General features: G+C 36.5%; 1 protein-coding gene across 2 annotated transcripts in view; it reads left to right on the plus strand.

Moving 5' to 3' along the window:
• anxa13l (annexin A13, like) overlaps positions 1 to 25,000 on the plus strand; it is a 46,850-nt gene that overhangs the window by 20,673 nt on the left and 1,177 nt on the right. For both annotated transcript variants that reach the window (XM_061891406.1, XM_061891407.1), the window contains exons 7-10: positions 432 to 500; positions 6,988 to 7,089; positions 7,156 to 7,231; positions 11,539 to 11,651. In XM_061891406.1, the coding sequence (XP_061747390.1) occupies positions 432 to 500; positions 6,988 to 7,089; positions 7,156 to 7,231; positions 11,539 to 11,651 (360 nt within the window). The remainder of the gene's footprint in view (positions 1 to 431; positions 501 to 6,987; positions 7,090 to 7,155; positions 7,232 to 11,538; positions 11,652 to 25,000) is intronic.

The raw sequence follows: 25,000 nt of genomic DNA on the forward strand, positions 1-25,000 counted from the left end.
CTTTCCCAGAAGAGTTGACGCTGTAATAGCTGCAAAAGGTGGACCCACATCATCTCGAACCCTATTGGTTAGGAATGGGATGGCACTTCAAGTTCATATGTGAGTCAAAGCAGGGGGCCAAATACGTTTTGGCAACATCATGTAAGTCATGAATTGTGCTTTGTGACAATTCCCACACAATGGTCACGCTTGTATCGGCCCACTGAGACGTTTCGCGACACAGGGCGCCATTGTTGTGCCTGCATACCCAACCCCCCCCCCCCCCCCCCCCCCACCTCCCTTCCTTCCTTCCACTCCAAAGAAACCACAAACACAACAAATATGTCCCCTAGGAATGCGTTGCAGCTGACGAGGACCTATTTTGGATGTTTGTCTAATCCCTCGCTTTTGTATTTTCCGCTAAATCTCGTCATCATCTGTCGTCGAACCAGGCCAGCCGAGACGAGGGCTACGAGGTGGACGAGGAGTTGGCCGAACAGGACGCCGCCTCCTTGTTTGAGGTGCGTTCTCACACTTACTCATCATTTTATTTTATTGTCTGCAAATCCACGGGATTCTAATGTTTTGGAATGTTAAAAGTTAAAGTACTCCCCCCGGCCGAGTCATACCAAAGACTATAAAAAATGAGACCCATTACCTCCCTGCTTGGCACTCAGCATCAAGGGTTGGAATTGGGGGTTTAAAGCACCAAAAATGATTCCTGGGCGGGGCCACCGCTGCTGCTCACCGCTCTCCTCACCTCCCAGGGGGTGATTAATAGTGACGGGTGAAATGCAGAGAATAATTTCGCCACACCACCGTCGGTAACCACAGTCCGTTCGCTACATCTGTAAGTGCAAGTTAAAACTCAAAGCCATTTATCAACAACACCCAGAAAGGCCACCGGCTTAGCTGAGCCCCGAGTTCATCCAAAATGGACTGATGCAAAGTGGGGAAAGTCTTCAACGGTCTGACAAGTCCACATTTCAAATTGTTTTTGGAAACTGTGGACGTCGTGTCCTCCGGAACAAAGAGGAACAAGAACCATCCGGATTGTTCTCGGCGCAAAGTGGAGTTGTGTGTGACAGTCATTGGTACTTTAATCCTTGTTTTGAGGGGAGCAGTGAGCAGCAGCGGTGCCCGCGCTCGGGTATCATTTGTAATTTTGTGTGTGTGTGTGTGTGTCAGTTTAAAAAGTGCTCCCACTCTGGTCAACATATGAAATAACAAGTGTGTGTAAAGAAATTTGAAGTGCTCCCCCTCTGGCCGACGTACGTAATGACGAGTGTTTGTGTGGCCAAAATTAATAATTCGCATCATTGTCGGTCGCTCTGAGGCGAGTGTGTGTGTGTCCTTATATTTCTACCCTTTTTGAGACATCAACAACAAGAAATTCCGTCCATATGAGGACCGGTGACACAAGTTAGGACCGAAATCATGCATCTGATAGAGAATGTCTCATTTGCACCCCCTGGTGGTGAAATATATCTAAATGACGGTGGTCCCAAAAAGGAAGGATTTTTCACATTGAATGTGTGTCAGTTTTAAAAGTACTCCCGCTCTGACAACATATGAAATAACAAGTGTGTGTAAAAAATGTGAGGTGCTCCCCTTCTGGTCAACGTACGTAATAACGAGTGTTTGTGTGGCCCAAATTAATAATTTGCATCAATTTCGGTCACTCTGAGGCGAGTGTGTGTGTGATCCCGTTTTTCTACCCTTCTTGAGACATCAACAACAAGAAGTTCCGTCCATATGAGGACCGGTGAACAAGTTAGAACCGAAATCATGCATCTGATAGAGAATGTCTCATTTGCACCCCCTGGTGGTGAAATATATCAAAAAATAGGGTCGTCCCAGGGATTTTTCCCATTGAATGTGTGTCGGTTTTAAAAGTACTCCCGCTCTGACAACATATGAAATAACAAGTGTGTGTAAAAAATGTGAAGTGCTCCCCTTCTGGTCAACGTACGTAATAACGAGTGTTTGTGTGGCCCAAATTAATAATTTGCATCAATTTCGGTCACTCTGAGGCGAGTGTGTGTGTGATCTTGTTTTTCTACCCTTTTTGAGACATCAACAAGGAGAAGTTCCGTCCATATGAGGACCGGTGACACAAGTTAGGACCGAAATCATGCATCTGATAGAGAATGTCTCATTTGCACCCCCTGGTGGTGAAATATATCTAAATGACGGTGGTCCCAAAAAGGAGGGATATTTCAGATTGACTGTGTGTCGGTTTTAAAAGTACTCCCACTCTGGTAAACATATGAAATAACAAGTGTGTGTAAATTTTTATTGAAATGCTCATAATCTGGCCAACGTACGTAATAATGAGTGTTTGTGTGGTCAAAATTAATAATGTGCATCAATTTCGGTCACTCTGAGGCGAGTGTGTGTGTGATCTTGTTTTTCTACCCTTTTTGAGACATCAACAACAAGAAGTTCCGTCCATATGAGGACCGGTGAACAAGTTAGGACCCAAATCATGCATCTGATAGAGAATGTCTCATTTGCACCCCCTGGTGGTGAAATATATCAAAAATAGGGTCGTCCCAGGGATTTTTCACATTGAATGTGTGTCGGTTTTAAAAGTACTCCCGCTCTGGTCAACATATGAAATAACAAGCGTGTGTAAAGAAATTTGAAGTGCTGCTCCTCTGGCCAACGTACGTAATAACGAGTGTTTGTGTGGCCAAAATGAATAATTCGCATAATTCTCGGTCACTCTGAGGCGAGTGTGTGTGTGATCTTGTTTTTCTAACCTTTTTGAGACATCAACAACAAGAAGTTCCGTCCATATGAGGACCGGTGAACAAGTTAGGACCCAAATCATGCATCTGATAGAAAATGTCTCATTTGCACCCCCTGGTGGTGAAATATATCTAAATGACGGTGGTCCCAAAAAGGAAGGATTCTTCACATTGAATGTGTGTCAGTTTTAAAAGTACTCCCGCTCTGACAACATATGAAATAACAAGTGTGTGTAAAAAATGTGAAGTGCTCCCCTTCTGGTCAACGTACGTAATAACGAGTGTTTGTGTGGCCAAAATTAATAATTTGCATCATTCTCGGGCGAGTGTGTGTATGATCCTGTTTTTCTACCCTTCTTGAGACATCAACAACAAGAAGTTCCGTCCATATGAGGACCGGTGAACAAGTTAGAACCGAAATCATGCATCTGATAGAGAATGTCTGATTTGCACCCCCTGGTGGTGAAATATATCAAAAATAGGGCCGTCCCAAGGATTTTTCACATTGAATGTGTGTTGGTTTTAAAAGTACTCCCGCTCTGGTCAACATATGAAATAACAAGTGTGTGTAAAGAAATTTGAAGTGCTCCCCCTCTGGCCAACGTACGTAATAACGAGTGTTTGTGTGGCCAAAATGAATAATTTGCATCATTCTCGGTCACTCTGAGGCGAGTGTGTGCGTGATCCTGTTTTTCTACCCTTCTTGAGACATCAACAAGGAGAAGTTCCGTCCATATGAGGACCGGTGAACAAGTTAGGACCCAAATCATGCATCTGATAGAGTGTCTCATTTGCACCCCCTGGTGGTGAAATATATCAAAAATAGGGTCGTCCCAAGGATTTTTCACATTGAATGTGTGTCAGTTTTAAAAGTACTCCCGCTCTGGTCAACATATGAAATAACAAGTGTGTGTAAAGAAATTTGAAGTGCTCCCCCTCTGGCCAACGTACGTAATAACGAGTGTTTGTGTGGTCAAAATTAATAATTTGCATCAATTTCGGTCACTCTGAGGCGAGTGTGTGTGTGATCCTGTTTTTCTACCCTTCTTGAGACATCAACAACAAGAAGTTCCGTCCATATGAGGACCGGTGAACAAGTTAGGACCCAAATCATGCATCTGATAGAAAATGTCTCATTTGCACCCCCTGGTGGTGAAATCTATCAAAATTAGGGTGGTCCCAAAAAGGAAGGATTCTTCACATTGAATGTGTGTCGGTTTTAAAAGTACTTCCGCTCTGGTCAACATATGAAATAACAAGTGTGTGTGTAAAGAAATTTGAAGTGCTGCCCCTCTGGCCAACGTACGTAATGAGTGTTTGTTTGGCCAAAATTAATTAAAAATAAATAAATAAATATGTATGTAGAGACATACTGTAATAACTTGGAGTAAATAATGAAGATTGGACACCAATTATGAACAATTTTTTTTTTTAAATAACTACCTTTTTTATATTTGCAAAGTTTGTATGTATGATTAATGTTGTAAATACTATTATTTATATATCTACAAATGGTAGTCCTAAAGAGGTGGGCATTTTTCGTGGTCAGGCCGTGTCATTGCTGGTTTTTATGAGCAGAGGAGCATGTTCGGCAGCGCACAATCACAGAGTACTTACAAGCAGACAGAAAAGGGAGAACGGACAGATTTTGGATTAAAAACTAAAGATGAAGGTGAAGTTATAACACCGAAACGCCCTCAGGAAGAGGTGCTTTTAGACTAGCTAGCGGCTAACGTCCATCCACAGTGTTTTAGCTACTTCTAAATCACTGTCTCCATGGCGACAAATAAAGTGAGTTTCTTACACATGCTTCACTACACACCATAGCTCACCGGCGTCAAAATGTAAACAAACGCCACTGTAATGATACCAAGCATAGGAGCGTATCTTGTCGATACGACTATGATTACGTCGATATTTTGTGTCATTACATCTTCTTTCGTCATTTTAAAATGTATACGACGTTTATAAACTCAGGAAATACGTCCCGGGACACATGAGGACTTTGAATATGACCAATGTATGATCCTGTAACTACTTGGTATCGGATCGATACCCAAATCTGTGGGGTCATCCGAAACTAATGTAAAGTATCCAAACAACAGAAGAATAAGTGATTATCGGATTATAACAGAAGTGTAGATAGAACATGTTAAAAGAGAAAGTGTCAATCAATGTTTACTTATATAGCCCTCAATCACCAGTGTCTCAAAGGGCTGCACAAGCCACAACAACATCCTCGGCTCAGATCCCACATCAGGGCAAGGAAAAACTCAACCCAATGGGACAATGAGAAACCTTGGAGGGGACCGCAGATGTGTAGTAAGTAAGCAGATATTAACAGTAAATGAACGAATAGATAAATAATCCATTTTCTACCACTTGTCCTTAATATTGTTGACAAAATAAAAAGTAGATAAATGACACAAAATGTTACTGCATATGTCAGCAGACTAAATTAGGAGCCTTTGTTTGTTTACTTACTACTAAAAGATATGTTCACTATTTTATTTAAGGACAAAAGTGCAATAAGAAACATATGTTTAATGTACCCTAAGATTTTTTGTTAAAATAAAGCCAATAATGCCATTTTTTGTGATCCACTTTATGTAAAAAAAAAAAAAAGTACCGAAAAGTATCAAAATACATTTTGGTACCAGTACTAAAATATTGGTATCGGGACAACACTACTCTTTAAAGGCCTACTGAAATGAGATGTTCTTATTTAAACGGGGATAGCAGCTCCATTCTATGTGTCATACTTGATCATTTCGCCATATTGCCATATTTTTGCTGAAAGGATTTAGTAGAGAACATCGATGATAAAGTTTGCAACTTTTGGTCGCTAATAAAAAAGCCTTGCCTTTAGCGGAAGTAGCAGACGATGTGCGCGTGACGTCACGGGTTGTGGGGCTCCTCACATCTGAACATTGTTTACAATCATGGCCACCAGCAGCGAGAGCGATTCGGACCGAGAAAGCGACGATTTCCCCATTAATTTGAGCGAGGATGAAAGATTCGTGGATGAGGATAGTTAGAGTGAAGGACTAGAAGAAAAAAAAAAGGCGAGGGCGGTGGGAGCGATTCAGATGTTATTAGACACATTTACTAGGATAATTCTGGAAAATCCCATATCTGCTTATTGTGTTACTAGTGTTTTAGTGAGATTATATAGTCGTACCTGAAAGTCGGAGGGGTGTGGCCACGGGTGTGGTGACCGCCAGTGTTTCTGAGGGAAGCCGCGGAGGAGGCAAGAAGTGAAGTGAATTATATTTATATAGCGCTTTTCTCTAGTGACTCAAAGCGCTTTACATAGTGAAACCCAATATCTAAGTTGCATTTAAACCAGTGTGGGTGGCACTGGGAGCAGGTGGGTAAAGTGTCTTGCCCAAGGACACAACGGCAGTGACTAGGATGGCGTAAGCGGGAATCGAACCTGCAACCCTCAAGTTGCTGGCACGGCCGCTCTACCAACCGAGCTATGCCGCCCCAAGAGAGTCGCGGCTGCACGAGGGAACGTCGCAAGCTCCGCTCATGTCTATGATAAGAGCCGACTTATTACCACAATTTTGCCGGTTGACATGTGGTCAGGAACCATGACCGCTCCGTTCCACAGTAAAGCTTCACCTTCGGGAATGTAAACAAGGAAACACCGGCTGTGTTTGTGTTGCTAAAGGCGGCCGCAATACACCGCTTCCCACCTACATCTTTCTTCTTTGACGTCTCCATTATTAGTTGAACAAATTGCAAAAGATTCAGCAACACAGATGTCCAAAATACTGTGGAATTACGCGATTAAAGCATGGGATCGGGCTGGAAAAAAATGTCCACTACAATCCGAGACGGACAGGATACTTTGCGGGAAATTTAAAATGGCAATTCAGTCAATAAAAAGGCCGTATTGGCATGTGTTGCAATGTTAATATTTCATCATTGATATATAAACTATCAGACTGCGTGGTCGCCAGTAGTGGCTTTCAGTAGGCCTTTTAAAACTAGATATAGCCTTCATTAATTTACTGTCTAAAATGTGCACCGTTGAAAGGTTTTACAAATTTCCACCCCAAAAAGTGGATGCTTTTGCCAAAAGCATGTTTTTCAGCACTTTAAAAAAGGAGCACATCCGCCTGTGAAGTAGCTTCCTGTTCAGCATCAAACGTGCTTCCCGCCGAGTGGCCTGTTTACATCGTTTCTGCAAATTGGAGCCAGATTGCAATGAAAGGTCTCCCGCTCGCGTCTGCTCTGCGCCCCGCAGGCAGGAGAAGGCATGTTTGGCACGGACGAGTCCACCTTCAGCTCCATCCTGGCAAACAGGAACTACATGCAGCTGCAGGCTACTTTTAAAGCGTACGAAGCGGTAAGTAGGAAGTCATTTTCTGTCGCCGGCTTGACGCGCCTCATTCCACTTTTGTCTGCATTGAAGCTTTCGGGGAAGGATATTCTGGACACCATCGACTCGGAGGCCACGGGAACTCTTAAGGATTGTTACGTCACGCTAGGTATGCAGTTTCGCACTTTTCTTACGATGTAAACAAAAAAGTACTGAATTACTCTTTGAAAAATGGAATTATGTACCAGGCAAAGTAGTTGATGCATTACTTTAAAAAAAACTATTAAAAAAATGAAATATATATCTGGAGTTAGTTGAGAGACGTTTCATGAGAGCGGAGTGCGTGCCTTTTAAAAGGCGGTGCCTGTTGCCAAGTGACTTGGGGTTTAAGCGCGGCTGTGTTCGCTAGCTTAGCAGCGGCAGTTAGCTATCGGTGATGCCAGCTGTGTTGACTCTTTTCGCCAGTTAATAAAGAGATTGAACGGGCTTTGTGTGTACTATTGACAACTAGTGCAGACCGCCCTGATTAAATGTGCTTTTTGCATAAACTATGCGGATTTCACCAATGACACACCGGTTTTCGACAAATTGCTTGAAAAAAGTTAATTAATTATAGTTAGTCATTACTTTCCACCCTAAAAAGTACTCAAATACTCTTTGAAAAAAGTAGTTGATGCATTAATTAAAAAAAAAAATGTTTAAAAAAAAAAATATATATCTAGAGTTAGTTGAGAGACGTTTCATGAGAGCGGAGTGCGTGCCTTTTAAAAGGCGGTGCCTGTTGCCAAGTGACTTGTGGTTTTAGTGCGGCTGTGTTTGCTAGCTTAGCAGCGGCAGTTTGCTATCACTGATGACAGCTGTGTTGACTCTTTTCGCCAGTTAATAAAGAGATTGAACGGGCTTTGTGTGTACTATTGACAACTAGTGCAGACCGCCCTGATTAAATGTGCTTTTTGGATAAACTATGCGGATTTCACCAATGACACACCGGTTTTTGACAAATTGCTTTAAAAAAGTTAATTAATTATAGTTAGTTATTACTTTCCCCCCCCAAAAAGTACTCAATTACTCTTTGAAAAATGTAATTATGTACCATGCAAGGTAGTTGATGCATTAATTTAAAAAAAATGTTTAAAAAATATATATATATATCTGGAGTTAGTTGAGAGACGTTTCATGAGAGCGGAGTGCGTGCCTTTTAAAAAGGCGGTGCCTGTTGCCAAGTGACTTGTGGTTTTAGTGCGGCTGTGTTTGCTAGCTTAGCAGCGGCAATTTGCTATCACTGATGACAGCTGTGTTGACTCTTTTCGGCAGTTAATAAAGAGATTGAACGGGCTTTGTGTGTACTATTGACAACTAGTGCAGACCGCCCTGATTAAATGTGCTTTTTGGATAAACTATGCGGATTTCACCAATGACACACCGGTTTTTGACAAATTGCTTTAAAAAAGTTAATTAATTATAGTTAGTTATTACTTTCCCCCCCCAAAAAGTACTCAATTACTCTTTGAAAAATGTAATTATGTACCATGCAAGGTAGTTGATGCATTAATTTAAAAAAAATGTTTAAAAAATATATATATATATCTGGAGTTAGTTGAGAGACGTTTCATGAGAGCGGAGTGCGTGCCTTTTAAAAAGGCGGTGCCTGTTGCCAAGTGACTTGTGGTTTTAGTGCGGCTGTGTTTGCTAGCTTAGCAGCGGCAATTTGCTATCACTGATGACAGCTGTGTTGACTCTTTTCGGCAGTTAATAAAGAGATTGAACGGGCTTTGTGTGTACTATTGACAACTAGTGCAGACCGCCCTGATTAAATGTGCTTTTTGGATAAACTATGCGGATTTCACCAATGACACACCGGTTTTTGACAAATTGCTTTAAAAAAGTTAATTAATTATAGTTAGTTATTACTTTCCCCCCCCAAAAAGTACTCAATTACTCTTTGAAAAATGTAATTATGTACCATGCAAGGTAGTTGATGCATTAATTTAAAAAAAATGTTTAAAAAATATATATATATATCTGGAGTTAGTTGAGAGACGTTTCATGAGAGCGGAGTGCATGCCTTTTAAAAGGCGGTGCCTGTTGCTAAGTGACTTGTGGTTTTAGCGCGGCTGTGTTTGCTAGCTTAGCAGCGGCAGTTAGCTATCGGTGATGCCAGCTGTGTTGACTCTTTTCGCCAGTTAATAAAGAGATTGAACGGGCTTTGTGTGTACTATTGACAACTAGTGCAGACCGCCCTGATTAAATGTGCTTTTTGCATAAACTATGCGGATTTCACCAATGACACACCGGTTTTCGACAAATTGCTTTAAAAAAGTTAATTAATTATAGTTAGTCGTTACTTCCCCCCCCCAAAAAAGTACTCAATTACTCTTTGAAAAATTTAATTATGTACCATGCAAAGTAGTTGATGCATTACTTAAAAAAAAAAAATGTTTAAGAAAAATATATATATATCTGGAGTTAGTTGAGAGACGTTTCATGAGAGCGGAGTGCGTGCCTTTTAAAAGGCGGTGCCTGTTGCCAAGTGACTTGTGGTTTTAGTGCGGCTGTGTTTGCTAGCTTAGCAGCGGCAATTTGCTATCACTGATGACAGCTGTGTTGACTCTTTTCGGCAGTTAATAAAGAGATTGAACGGGCTTTGTGTGTACTATTGACAACTAGTGCAGACCGCCCTGATTAAATGTGCTTTTTGGATAAACTATGCGGATTTCACCAATGACACACCGGTTTTTGACAAATTGCTTTAAAAAAGTTAATTAATTATAGTTAGTTATTACTTTCCCCCCCCAAAAAGTACTCAATTACTCTTTGAAAAATGTAATTATGTACCATGCAAGGTAGTTGATGCATTAATTTAAAAAAAATGTTTAAAAAATATATATATATATCTGGAGTTAGTTGAGAGACGTTTCATGAGAGCGGAGTGCATGCCTTTTAAAAGGCGGTGCCTGTTGCTAAGTGACTTGTGGTTTTAGCGCGGCTGTGTTTGCTAGCTTAGCAGCGGCAGTTAGCTATCGGTGATGCCAGCTGTGTTGACTCTTTTCGCCAGTTAATAAAGAGATTGAACGGGCTTTGTGTGTACTATTGACAACTAGTGCAGACCGCCCTGATTAAATGTGCTTTTTGCATAAACTATGCGGATTTCACCAATGACACACCGGTTTTCGACAAATTGCTTTAAAAAAGTTAATTAATTATAGTTAGTCGTTACTTCCCCCCCCCAAAAAAGTACTCAATTACTCTTTGAAAAATTTAATTATGTACCAGGCAAAGTAGTTGATGCATTACTTTAAAAAAAAAAAAATATAATATATATAAATATATCTGGAGTTAGTTGAGAGACGTTTCATGAGAGCGGAGTGCGTGCCTTTTAAAAAGCGGTGCCTGTTGCTAAGTGACTTGTGGTTTTAGCACAGCTGTGTTTGCTAGCTTAGCAGCGGCAGTTTGCTATCACTGATGACAGCTGTGTTGACTCTTTTCGCCAGTTAATAAAGAGATTGAACGGGCTTTGTGTGTACTATTGACCGCCCTATTTAAATGTGTTTTTTGTATGTACTATGCGGCTTTCAGCAAGGAGACGCCAGTTTTCGACAAATTACTTTAAAAAAAGTTATTAATTATAGTTAGTCATTACTTTTCCCAAAAAAGTACTCAATTACTCTTTGATAAATGGAATTTTGTACCAGGCAAAGTAGTTAATGCATTACTTAAAAAAAAAATAACTGGAAAGAAGTTAGTTGGGAGACGTTTCATGAGAGCGGAGTGTGTACCCTGTGATTTTAGCGCGGCTGTGTTTGCTAGCTTAGCAGCGGCAGTTTGCTACCAGTGTCTGAGAGACCACAGGAACTCTAAGGGGATTGTTACTTCATGCTAGGTATGCAATTTCGCACTTTTCTTTACGACATAAACAAAATAACCCAATATTAGTGTTAGTATTTGGGGCCTGATCGACCGAGATGCAAATACCATGCACTAAACAAGGTGCAAAAATAAAATAGCGTGTACTATTAGTGGGCTTGTGATCTACTGAGACTGGGTGTGCAATTGAGAACTAGTGCAGACCGCCCTAATTAAATGGGCTTCAATTAATTATAGCTAGTCATTATTTTCCCCCCCAAAAAAGTACTGAATTACCCTTTGATAAATGGAATTATGTACCAGGCAAAGTAGTTAATGCATTACTTAAAACTTTAAAAGATTTTATTTTTTAAAGGTGTTAGTTGGTAGACGTTTCATGAGAGCGGAGTGCGTGCCTTTTTAAAAGGCGGTGCCTGTTGCCAAGTGACTTGGGATTTTACACTGGGCAAAGATACTTGTTATATAAAACCTCGGTCTTATTTGAATGAATACTTAGGCCTACTACGCTACTGTATTTTATTGTTGGTCATTATGTTACCTGACATGCATGTTCCTGTATTGGACTTTTATAGAATATAGTGACTAAATATTTGTGAATTGTGTCCTCTGTAGTGAGGTGTGCCAAGAACCCACAGCTGTACTTCGCCCGTCGTCTCAACGCTGCTATGAAAGGACTCGGCACCGACGAGGACACGCTCATTCGCATCATTGTCGGTCGCTCTGAGGTGAGTGTGTGTGTGTTCTTGTATTTCTATCCTTCTTGAGACATCAACAATGAGAAGTTCCGTCCATATGAGGACCAGTGACACAAGTTAGGACCCAAATCATGCATCTGATAGAGAATGTCTCATTTGCACCCCCTGGTGGTGAAATCTGTCAAAATTGGAGTGGTCCCAAAAAGGAAGGATTTTTTTAAATTGACTGTGTGTCGGTTTTAATAGTGCTTCCCCCTCTGATCAACATATGAAATAACAAGTGTGTGTAAAAAATGTTTTTTTTTGCCAGCATTAATTAAAAATAAATAAATATGTATATGTATATAGAGACATTCTGTAATAACTTGGAGGAAATAATGAAGATTAGAAACCATTTTTTTTTAAATTACGAGAAGCTTACCATTTTTATATTTGCATAGTACGTATATATTATTAATGTTGTAAATACAAATCTTTATGTATCTAAAAAGGGTGGTCCGAAAGAGGTAAGCCTTTTTTCGGAGGTCTCAAGAAGGTAAGAAATACAAGAATATGTGTGTGTGTATTTCTACTCTTCTTGAGACATCAACAAGGAAAAGTTTCGTCCATATGAGGACCCATGAACAAGATAGGACCGAAATCTTAGTCCCAATACGGAAAACCATTGCATATAATAGAGAATGTCTTATATGCACCCCCTGGTGGTGAAATCTATCAAAATTGGAGTGGTCCCAAAAAGGAAGGATTTTTTAAATTGACTGTGTGTCGGTTTTAATAGTGCTTCCCCCTCTGATCAACATATGAAATAACAAGTGTGTGTAAAAAATTGTTTTTTTTGCCAGCATTAATTAAAAATAAATAAATATGTATATGTATATAGAGACATTCTGTAATAACTTGGAGGAAATAATGAAGATTAGAAACCATTTTTTTTAAATTACAAGACGCTTACCATTTTTATATTTGCATAGTACGTATATATTATTAATGTTGTAAATACAAATCTTTATGTATCTAAAAAGGGTGGTCCGAAAGAGGTAGGCCTTTTTCGGAGGTCTCAAGAAGGTAAGAAATACAAGAATATGTGTGTGTGTGTATTTCTACTCTTCTTGAGACATCAACAAGGAAAAGTTTCGTCCATATGAGGACCGGTGAACAAGATAGGACCGAAATCTTAGTCCCAATACGGAAAACCATTGCATATAATAGAGAATGTCTTATTTGCACCCCCTGGTGGTGAAATCTATCAAAATTGGAGTGGTCCCAAAAAGGAAGGATTTTTTTAAATTGACTGTGTGTCGGTTTTAATAGTGCTTCCCCCTCTGATCAACATATGAAATAACAAGTGTGTGTAAAAAATTGTTTTTTTTGCCAGCATTAATTAAAAATAAATAAATATGTATATGTATATAGAGACATTCTGTAATAACTTGGAGGAAATAATGAAGATTAGAAACCATTTTTTTTTAAATTACGAGAAGCTTACCATTTTTATATTTGCATAGTACGTATATATTATTAATGTTGTAAATACAAATCTTTATGTATCTAAAAAGGGTGGTCCGAAAGAGGTAGGCCTTTTTCGGAGGTCTTAAGAAGGTAAGAAATACAAGAATATGTGTGTGTGTATTTCTACTCTTCTTGAGACATCAACAAGGAAAAGTTTCGTCCATATGAGGACCCATGAACAAGATAGGACCGAAATCTTAGTCCCAATACGGAAAACCATTGCATATAATAGAGAATGTCTTATTTGCACCCCCTGGTGGGGAAATCTATCAAAATTGGAGTGGTCCCAAAAAGGAAGGATTTTTTTAAATTGACTGTGTGTCGGTTTTAATAGTGCTTCCCTCTCTGATCAACATATGAAATAACAAGTGTGTGTAAAAAATTGTTTTTTTTGCCAGCATTAATTAAAAATAAATAAATATGTATATGTATATAGAGACATTCTGTAATAACTTGGAGGAAATAATGAAGATTAGAAACCATTTTTTTTTAAATTATGAGAAGCTTACCATTTTTATATTTGCATAGTACGTATATATTATTAATGTTGTAAATACAAATATTTATGTATCTAAAAAGGGTGGTCCGAAAGAGGTAGGCCTTTTTCGGAGGTCTCAAGAAGGTAAGAAATACAAGAATATGTGTGTGTGTGTATTTCTACTCTTCTTGAGACATCAACAAGGAAAAGTTTCGTCCATATGAGGACCCATGAACAAGATAGGACCGAAATCTTAGTCCCAATACGGAAAACCATTGCATATAATAGAGAATGTCTTATTTGCACCCCCTGGTGGTGAAATCTATCAAAATTGGAGTGGTCCCAAAAAGGAAGGATTTTTTTAAATTGACTGTGTGTCGGTTTTAATAGTGCTTCCCCCTCTGATCAACATATGAAATAACAAGTGTGTGTAAAAAATTGTTTTTTTTGCCAGCATTAATTAAAAATAAATAAATATGTATATGTATATAGAGACATTCTGTAATAACTTGGAGGAAATAATGAAGATTAGAAACCATTTTTTTTTAAATTACGAGAAGCTTACCATTTTTATATTTGCATAGTACGTATATATTATTAATGTTGTAAATACAAATCTTTATGTATCTAAAAAGGGTGGTCCGAAAGAGCTAGGCCTTTTTTCGGAGGTCTCAAGAAGGTAAGAAATACAAGAATATGTGTGTGTGTATTTCTACTCTTCTTGAGACATCAACAAGGAAAAGTTTCGTCCATATGAGGACCCATGAACAAGATAGGACCGAAATCTTAGTCCCAATACGGAAAACCATTGCATATAATAGAGAATGTCTTATTTGCACCCCCTGGTGGTGAAATCTATCAAAATTGGAGTGGTCCCAAAAAGGAAAGATTTTTTTAAATTGACTGTGTGTCGGTTTTAATAGTGCTTCCCCCTCTGATCAACATATGAAATAACAAGTGTGTGTAAAAAATTGTTTTTTTTGCCAGCATTAATTAAAAATAAATACATATGTATATGTATATAGAGACATTCTGTAATAACTTGGAGGAAATAATGAAGATTAGAAACCATTTTTTTTTAAATTACGAGACGCTTACCATTTTTATATTTGCATAGTACGTATATATTATTAATGTTGTAAATACAAATCTTTATGTATCTAAAAAGGGTGGTCCGAAAGAGGTAGGCCTTTTTCGGAGGTCTCAAGAAGGTAAGAAATACAAGAATATGTGTGTGTGTATTTCTACTCTTCTTGAGACATCAACAAGGAAAAGTTTCGTCCATATGAGGACCCATGAACAAGATAGGACCGAAATCTTAGTCCCAATACGGAAAACCATTGCATATAATAGAGAATGTCTTATTTGCACCCCCTGGTGGTGAAATCTATCAAAATTGGAGTGGTCCCAAAAAGGAAGGATTTTTTTAAATTGACTGTGTGTCGGTTTTAATAGTGCTTCCCCCTCTGATCAACATATGAAATAACAAGTGTGTGTAAAAAATTGTTTTTTTTTGCCAGCATTAATTAAAAACAAATACATATGTATATGTATATAGAGACATTCTGTAATAACTTAGAGGAAATAATGAAGATTAGAAACCATTTTTTTTTAAATTACGAGAAGCTTACCATTTTTATATTTGCATAGTACGTATATATTATTAATGTTGTAAATACAAATCTTTATGTATCTAAAAAGGGTGGTCCAAAAGAGGTAGGCCTTTTTCGGAGGTCTCAAGAAGGTAAGAAATACAAGAATATGTGTGTGTGTGTATTTCTACTCTTCTTGAGACATCAACAAGGAAAAGTTTCGTCCATATGAGGACCCATGAACAAGATAGGACCGAAATCTTAGTCCCAATACGGAAAACCATTGCATATAATAGAGAATGTCTTATTTGCACCCCCTGGTGGTGAAATCTATCAAAATTGGAGTGGTCCCAAAAAGGAAGGATTTTTTAAATTGACTGTGTGTCGGTTTTAAAAGTGCTCCCCCCTCTGATCAACATATGAAATAACAAGTGTGTGTAAAAAATTGTTTTTTTTGCCAGCATTAATTAAAAATAAATACATATGTATATGTATATAAAGACATTCTGTAATAACTTGGAGGAAATAATGAAGATTAGAAACCATTTTTTTAAAATTACAAGACGCTTACCATTTTTATATTTGCATAGTACGTATATATTATTAATGTTGTAAATACAAATCTTTATGTATCTAAAAAGGGTGGTCCGAAAGAGGTAGGCCTTTTTTCGGAGGTCTCAAGAAGGTAAGAAATACAAGAATATGTGTGTGTGTATTTCTACTCTTCTTGAGACATCAACAAGGAAAAGTTTCGTCCATATGAGGACCCATGAACAAAATAGGACCGAAATCTTAGTCCCAATACGGAAAACCATTGCATATAATAGAGAATGTCTTATTTGCACCCCCTGGTGGTGAAATCTATCAAAATTGGAGTGGTCCCAAAAAGGAAGGATTTTTTTAAATTGACTGTGTGTCTGTTTTAATAGTGCTTCCCCCTCTGATCAACATATGAAATAACAAGTGTGTGTAAAAAATTGTTTTTTTTGCCAGCATTAATTAAAAATAAATACATATGTATATGTATATAGAGACATTCTGTAATAACTTGGAGGAAATAATGAAGATTAGAAACCATTTTTTTTTAAATTACGAGAAGCTTACCATTTTTATATTTGCATAGTACGTATATATTATTAATGTTGTAAATACAAATCTTTATGTATCTAAAAAGGGCGGTCCGAAAGAGGTAGGCCTTTTTTCGGAGGTCTCAAGAAGGTAAGAAATACAAGAATATGTGTGTGTGTATTCCTACTCTTCTTGAGACATCAACAAGGAAAAGTTTCGTCCATATGAGGACCCATGAACAAGATAGGACCGAAATCTTAGTCCCAATACGGAAAACCATTGCATATAATAGAGAATGTCTTATTTGCACCCCCTGGTGGTGAAATCTATCAAAATTGGAGTGGTCCCAAAAAGGAAGGATTTTTTTAAATTGACTGTGTGTCGGTTTTAATAGTGCTTCCCTCTCTGATCAACATATGAAATAACAAGTGTGTGTAAAAAATTTTTTTTTTTGCCAGCATTAATTAAAAATAAATAAATATGTATATGTATATAGAGACATTCTGTAATAACTTGGAGGAAATAATGAAGATTAGAAACCATTTTTTTTAAAATTACAAGACGCTTACCATTTTTATTTTTGCATAGTACGTATATATTATTAATGTTGTAAATACAAATCTTTATGTATCTAAAAAGGGTGGTCCGAAAGAGGTAGGCCTTTTTCGGAGGTCTCAAGAAGGTAAGAAATACAAGAATATGTGTGTGTGTATTTCTACTCTTCTTGAGACGTCAACAAGGAAAAGTTTCGTCCATATGAGGACCCATGAACAAGATAGGACCGAAATCTTAGTCCCAATACGGAAAACCATTGCATATAATAGAGAATGTCTTATTTGCACCCCCTGGTGGGGAAATCTATCAAAATTGGAGTGGTCCCAAAAAGGAAAGATTTTTTTAAATTGACTGTGTGTCGGTTTTAATAGTGCTTCCCCCTCTGATCAACATATGAAATAACAAGTGTGTGTAAAAAATTGTTTTTTTTGCCAGCATTAATTAAAAATAAATACATATGTATATGTATATAGAGACATTCTGTAATAACTTGGAGGAAATAATGAAGATTAGAAACCATTTTTTTTTAAATTACGAGAAGCTTACCATTTTTATATTTGCATAGTACGTATATATTATTAATGTTGTAAATACAAATCTTTATGTATCTAAAAAGGGTGGTCCGAAAGAGGTAGGCCTTTTTCGGAGGTCTCAAGAAGGTAAGAAATACAAGAATATGTGTGTGTGTATTTCTACTCTTCTTGAGACATCAACAAGGAAAAGTTTCGTCCATATGAGGACCCATGAACAAGATAGGACCGAAATCTTAGTCCCAATACGGAAAACCATTGCATATAATAGAGAATGTCTTATTTGCACCCCCTGGTGGTGAAATCTATCAAAATTGGAGTGGTCCCAAAAAGGAAGGATTTTTTAAATTGACTGTGTGTCGGTTTTAAAAGTGCTCCCCCCTCTGATCAACATATGAAATAACAAGTGTGTGTAAAAAATTGTTTTTTTTGCCAGCATTAATTACAAATAAATAAATATGTATATGTATATAGAGACATTCTGTAATAACTTGGAGGAAATAATGAAGATTAGAAACCATTTTTTTTTAAATTACGAGAAGCTTACCATTTTTATATTTGCATAGTACGTATATATTATTAATGTTGTAAATACAAATCTTTATGTATCTAAAAAGGGTGGTCCGAAAGAGGTAGGCCTTTTTCGGAGGTCTTAAGAAGGTAAGAAATACAAGAATATGTGTGTGTGTATTTCTACTCTTCTTGAGACATCAACAAGGAAAAGTTTCGTCCATATGAGGACCCATGAACAAGATAGGACCGAAATCTTAGTCCCAATACGGAAAACCATTGCATATAATAGAGAATGTCTTATTTGCACCCCCTGGTGGGGAAATCTATCAAAATTGGAGTGGTCCCAAAAAGGAAGGATTTTTTTAAATTGACTGTGTGTCGGTTTTAATAGTGCTTCCCTCTCTGATCAACATATGAAATAACAAGTGTGTGTAAAAAATTGTTTTTTTTGCCAGCATTAATTAAAAATAAATAAATATGTATATGTATATAGAGACATTCTGTAATAACTTGGAGGAAATAATGAAGATTAGAAACCATTTTTTTTTAAATTATGAGAAGCTTACCATTTTTATATTTGCATAGTACGTATATATTATTAATGTTGTAAATACAAATATTTATGTATCTAAAAAGGGTGGTCCGAAAGAGGTAGGCCTTTTTCGGAGGTCTCAAGAAGGTAAGAAATACAAGAATATGTGTGTGTGTGTATTTCTACTCTTCTTGAGACATCAACAAGGAAAAGTTTCGTCCATATGAGGACCCATGAACAAGATAGGACCGAAATCTTAGTCCCAATACGGAAAACCATTGCATATAATAGAGAATGTCTTATTTGCACCCCCTGGTGGTGAAATCTATCAAAATTGGAGTGGTCCCAAAAAGGAAGGATTTTTTTAAATTGACTGTGTGTCGGTTTTAATAGTGCTTCCCCCTCTGATCAACATATGAAATAACAAGTGTGTGTAAAAAATTGTTTTTTTTGCCAGCATTAATTAAAAATAAATAAATATGTATATGTATATAGAGACATTCTGTAATAACTTGGAGGAAATAATGAAGATTAGAAACCATTTTTTTTTAAATTACGAGAAGCTTACCATTTTTATATTTGCATAGTACGTATATATTATTAATGTTGTAAATACAAATCTTTATGTATCTAAAAAGGGTGGTCCGAAAGAGCTAGGCCTTTTTTCGGAGGTCTCAAGAAGGTAAGAAATACAAGAATATGTGTGTGTGTATTTCTACTCTTCTTGAGACATCAACAAGGAAAAGTTTCGTCCATATGAGGACCCATGAACAAGATAGGACCGAAATCTTAGTCCCAATACGGAAAACCATTGCATATAATAGAGAATGTCTTATTTGCACCCCCTGGTGGTGAAATCTATCAAAATTGGAGTGGTCCCAAAAAGGAAAGATTTTTTTAAATTGACTGTGTGTCGGTTTTAATAGTGCTTCCCCCTCTGATCAACATATGAAATAACAAGTGTGTGTAAAAAATTGTTTTTTTTGCCAGCATTAATTAAAAATAAATACATATGTATATGTATATAGAGACATTCTGTAATAACTTGGAGGAAATAATGAAGATTAGAAACCATTTTTTTTTAAATTACGAGACGCTTACCATTTTTATATTTGCATAGTACGTATATATTATTAATGTTGTAAATACAAATCTTTATGTATCTAAAAAGGGTGGTCCGAAAGAGGTAGGCCTTTTTCGGAGGTCTCAAGAAGGTAAGAAATACAAGAATATGTGTGTGTGTATTTCTACTCTTCTTGAGACATCAACAAGGAAAAGTTTCGTCCATATGAGGACCCATGAACAAGATAGGACCGAAATCTTAGTCCCAATACGGAAAACCATTGCATATAATAGAGAATGTCTTATTTGCACCCCCTGGTGGTGAAATCTATCAAAATTGGAGTGGTCCCAAAAAGGAAGGATTTTTTTAAATTGACTGTGTGTCGGTTTTAATAGTGCTTCCCCCTCTGATCAACATATGAAATAACAAGTGTGTGTAAAAAATTGTTTTTTTTTGCCAGCATTAATTAAAAACAAATACATATGTATATGTATATAGAGACATTCTGTAATAACTTAGAGGAAATAATGAAGATTAGAAACCATTTTTTTTTAAATTACGAGAAGCTTACCATTTTTATATTTGCATAGTACGTATATATTATTAATGTTGTAAATACAAATCTTTATGTATCTAAAAAGGGTGGTCCAAAAGAGGTAGGCCTTTTTCGGAGGTCTCAAGAAGGTAAGAAATACAAGAATATGTGTGTGTGTGTATTTCTACTCTTCTTGAGACATCAACAAGGAAAAGTTTCGTCCATATGAGGACCCATGAACAAGATAGGACCGAAATCTTAGTCCCAATACGGAAAACCATTGCATATAATAGAGAATGTCTTATTTGCACCCCCTGGTGGTGAAATCTATCAAAATTGGAGTGGTCCCAAAAAGGAAGGATTTTTTAAATTGACTGTGTGTCGGTTTTAAAAGTGCTCCCCCCTCTGATCAACATATGAAATAACAAGTGTGTGTAAAAAATTGTTTTTTTTGCCAGCATTAATTAAAAATAAATACATATGTATATGTATATAAAGACATTCTGTAATAACTTGGAGGAAATAATGAAGATTAGAAACCATTTTTTTAAAATTACAAGACGCTTACCATTTTTATATTTGCATAGTACGTATATATTATTAATGTTGTAAATACAAATCTTTATGTATCTAAAAAGGGTGGTCCGAAAGAGGTAGGCCTTTTTTCGGAGGTCTCAAGAAGGTAAGAAATACAAGAATATGTGTGTGTGTATTTCTACTCTTCTTGAGACATCAACAAGGAAAAGTTTCGTCCATATGAGGACCCATGAACAAAATAGGACCGAAATCTTAGTCCCAATACGGAAAACCATTGCATATAATAGAGAATGTCTTATTTGCACCCCCTGGTGGTGAAATCTATCAAAATTGGAGTGGTCCCAAAAAGGAAGGATTTTTTTAAATTGACTGTGTGTCTGTTTTAATAGTGCTTCCCCCTCTGATCAACATATGAAATAACAAGTGTGTGTAAAAAATTGTTTTTTTTGCCAGCATTAATTAAAAATAAATACATATGTATATGTATATAGAGACATTCTGTAATAACTTGGAGGAAATAATGAAGATTAGAAACCATTTTTTTTTAAATTACGAGAAGCTTACCATTTTTATATTTGCATAGTACGTATATATTATTAATGTTGTAAATACAAATCTTTATGTATCTAAAAAGGGCGGTCCGAAAGAGGTAGGCCTTTTTTCGGAGGTCTCAAGAAGGTAAGAAATACAAGAATATGTGTGTGTGTATTCCTACTCTTCTTGAGACATCAACAAGGAAAAGTTTCGTCCATATGAGGACCCATGAACAAGATAGGACCGAAATCTTAGTCCCAATACGGAAAACCATTGCATATAATAGAGAATGTCTTATTTGCACCCCCTGGTGGTGAAATCTATCAAAATTGGAGTGGTCCCAAAAAGGAAGGATTTTTTTAAATTGACTGTGTGTCGGTTTTAATAGTGCTTCCCTCTCTGATCAACATATGAAATAACAAGTGTGTGTAAAAAATTTTTTTTTTTGCCAGCATTAATTAAAAATAAATAAATATGTATATGTATATAGAGACATTCTGTAATAACTTGGAGGAAATAATGAAGATTAGAAACCATTTTTTTTAAAATTACAAGACGCTTACCATTTTTATTTTTGCATAGTACGTATATATTATTAATGTTGTAAATACAAATCTTTATGTATCTAAAAAGGGTGGTCCGAAAGAGGTAGGCCTTTTTCGGAGGTCTCAAGAAGGTAAGAAATACAAGAATATGTGTGTGTGTATTTCTACTCTTCTTGAGACGTCAACAAGGAAAAGTTTCGTCCATATGAGGACCCATGAACAAGATAGGACCGAAATCTTAGTCCCAATACGGAAAACCATTGCATATAATAGAGAATGTCTTATTTGCACCCCCTGGTGGGGAAATCTATCAAAATTGGAGTGGTCCCAAAAAGGAAGGATTTTTTAAATTGACTGTGTGTCGGTTTTAAAAGTGCTCCCCCCTCTGATCAACATATGAAATAACAAGTGTGTGTAAAAAATTGTTTTTTTTGCCAGCATTAATTAAAAATAAATACATATGTATATGTATATAAAGACATTCTGTAATAACTTGGAGGAAATAATGAAGATTAGAAACCATTTTTTTAAAATTACAAGACGCTTACCATTTTTATATTTGCATAGTACGTATATATTATTAATGTTGTAAATACAAATCTTTATGTATCTAAAAAGGGTGGTCCGAAAGAGGTAGGCCTTTTTTCGGAGGTCTCAAGAAGGTAAGAAATACAAGAATATGTGTGTGTGTATTTCTACTCTTCTTGAGACATCAACAAGGAAAAGTTTCGTCCATATGAGGACCCATGAACAAAATAGGACCGAAATCTTAGTCCCAATACGGAAAACCATTGCATATAATAGAGAATGTCTTATTTGCACCCCCTGGTGGTGAAATCTATCAAAATTGGAGTGGTCCCAAAAAGGAAGGATTTTTTTAAATTGACTGTGTGTCTGTTTTAATAGTGCTTCCCCCTCTGATCAACATATGAAATAACAAGTGTGTGTAAAAAATTGTTTTTTTTGCCAGCATTAATTAAAAATAAATACATATGTATATGTATATAGAGACATTCTGTAATAACTTGGAGGAAATAATGAAGATTAGAAACCATTTTTTTTTAAATTACGAGAAGCTTACCATTTTTATATTTGCATAGTACGTATATATTATTAATGTTGTAAATACAAATCTTTATGTATCTAAAAAGGGCGGTCCGAAAGAGGTAGGCCTTTTTTCGGAGGTCTCAAGAAGGTAAGAAATACAAGAATATGTGTGTGTGTATTCCTACTCTTCTTGAGACATCAACAAGGAAAAGTTTCGTCCATATGAGGACCCATGAACAAGATAGGACCGAAATCTTAGTCCCAATACGGAAAACCATTGCATATAATAGAGAATGTCTTATTTGCACCCCCTGGTGGTGAAATCTATCAAAATTGGAGTGGTCCCAAAAAGGAAGGATTTTTTTAAATTGACTGTGTGTCGGTTTTAATAGTGCTTCCCTCTCTGATCAACATATGAAATAACAAGTGTGTGTAAAAAATTTTTTTTTTTGCCAGCATTAATTAAAAATAAATAAATATGTATATGTATATAGAGACATTCTGTAATAACTTGGAGGAAATAATGAAGATTAGAAACCATTTTTTTTAAAATTACAAGACGCTTACCATTTTTATTTTTGCATAGTACGTATATATTATTAATGTTGTAAATACAAATCTTTATGTATCTAAAAAGGGTGGTCCGAAAGAGGTAGGCCTTTTTCGGAGGTCTCAAGAAGGTAAGAAATACAAGAATATGTGTGTGTGTATTTCTACTCTTCTTGAGACGTCAACAAGGAAAAGTTTCGTCCATATGAGGACCCATGAACAAGATAGGACCGAAATCTTAGTCCCAATACGGAAAACCATTGCATATAATAGAGAATGTCTTATTTGCACCCCCTGGTGGGGAAATCTATCAAAATTGGAGTGGTCCCAAAAAGGAAAGATTTTTTTAAATTGACTGTGTGTCGGTTTTAATAGTGCTTCCCCCTCTGATCAACATATGAAATAACAAGTGTGTGTAAAAAATTGTTTTTTTTGCCAGCATTAATTAAAAATAAATACATATGTATATGTATATAGAGACATTCTGTAATAACTTGGAGGAAATAATGAAGATTAGAAACCATTTTTTTTTAAATTACGAGAAGCTTACCATTTTTATATTTGCATAGTACGTATATATTATTAATGTTGTAAATACAAATCTTTATGTATCTAAAAAGGGTGGTCCGAAAGAGGTAGGCCTTTTTCGGAGGTCTCAAGAAGGTAAGAAATACAAGAATATGTGTGTGTGTATTTCTACTCTTCTTGAGACATCAACAAGGAAAAGTTTCGTCCATATGAGGACCCATGAACAAGATAGGACCGAAATCTTAGTCCCAATACGGAAAACCATTGCATATAATAGAGAATGTCTTATTTGCACCCCCTGGTGGTGAAATCTATCAAAATTGGAGTGGTCCCAAAAAGGAAGGATTTTTTAAATTGACTGTGTGTCGGTTTTAAAAGTGCTCCCCCCTCTGATCAACATATGAAATAACAAGTGTGTGTAAAAAATTGTTTTTTTTGCCAGCATTAATTAAAAACAAATACATATGTATATGTATATAGAGACATTCTGTCATAACTTGGAGGAAATAATGAAGATTAGAAACCATTTTTTTTTTAATTACGAGAAGCTTACCATTTTTATATTTGCAGAGTACGTATATATTATTAATGTTGTAAATACAAATCTTTATGTATCTAAAAAGGGTGGTCCGAAAGAGGTAGGCCTTTTTCGGAGGTCTCAAGAAGGTAAGAAATACAAGAATATGTGTGTGTGTATTTCTACTCTTCTTGAGACATCAACAAGGAAAAGTTTCGTCCATATGAGGACCCATGAACAAGATAGGACCGAAATCTTAGTCCCAATACGGAAAACCATTGCATATAATAGAGAATGTCTTATTTGCACCCCCTGGTGGTGAAATCTATCAAAATTGGAGTGGTCCCAAAAAGGAAGGATTTTTTAAATTGACTGTGTGTCGGTTTTAAAAGTGCTCCCCCTCTGGTCAACATATGAAATAACAAGTGTGTGTAAAAAATTGTTTTTTTTGCCAGCATTAATTAAAAACAAATACATATGTATATGTATATAGAGACATTCTGTCATAACTTGGAGGAAATAATGAAGATTAGAAACCATTTTTTTTTTAATTACGAGAAGCTTACCATTTTTATATTTGCAGAGTACGTATATATTATTAATGTTGTAAATACAAATCTTTATGTATCTAAAAAGGGTGGTCCGAAAGAGGTAGGCCTTTTTCGGAGGTCTCAAGAAGGTAAGAAATACAAGAATTTGTGTGTGTGTATTTCTACTCTTCTTGAGACATCAACAAGGAAAAGTTTC

The sequence above is a fragment of the Nerophis ophidion genome, linkage group LG28, assembly GCF_033978795.1.
Source record: "Nerophis ophidion isolate RoL-2023_Sa linkage group LG28, RoL_Noph_v1.0, whole genome shotgun sequence".
In the NCBI taxonomy this organism is placed as follows: Eukaryota; Metazoa; Chordata; class Actinopteri; order Syngnathiformes; family Syngnathidae; genus Nerophis; species Nerophis ophidion.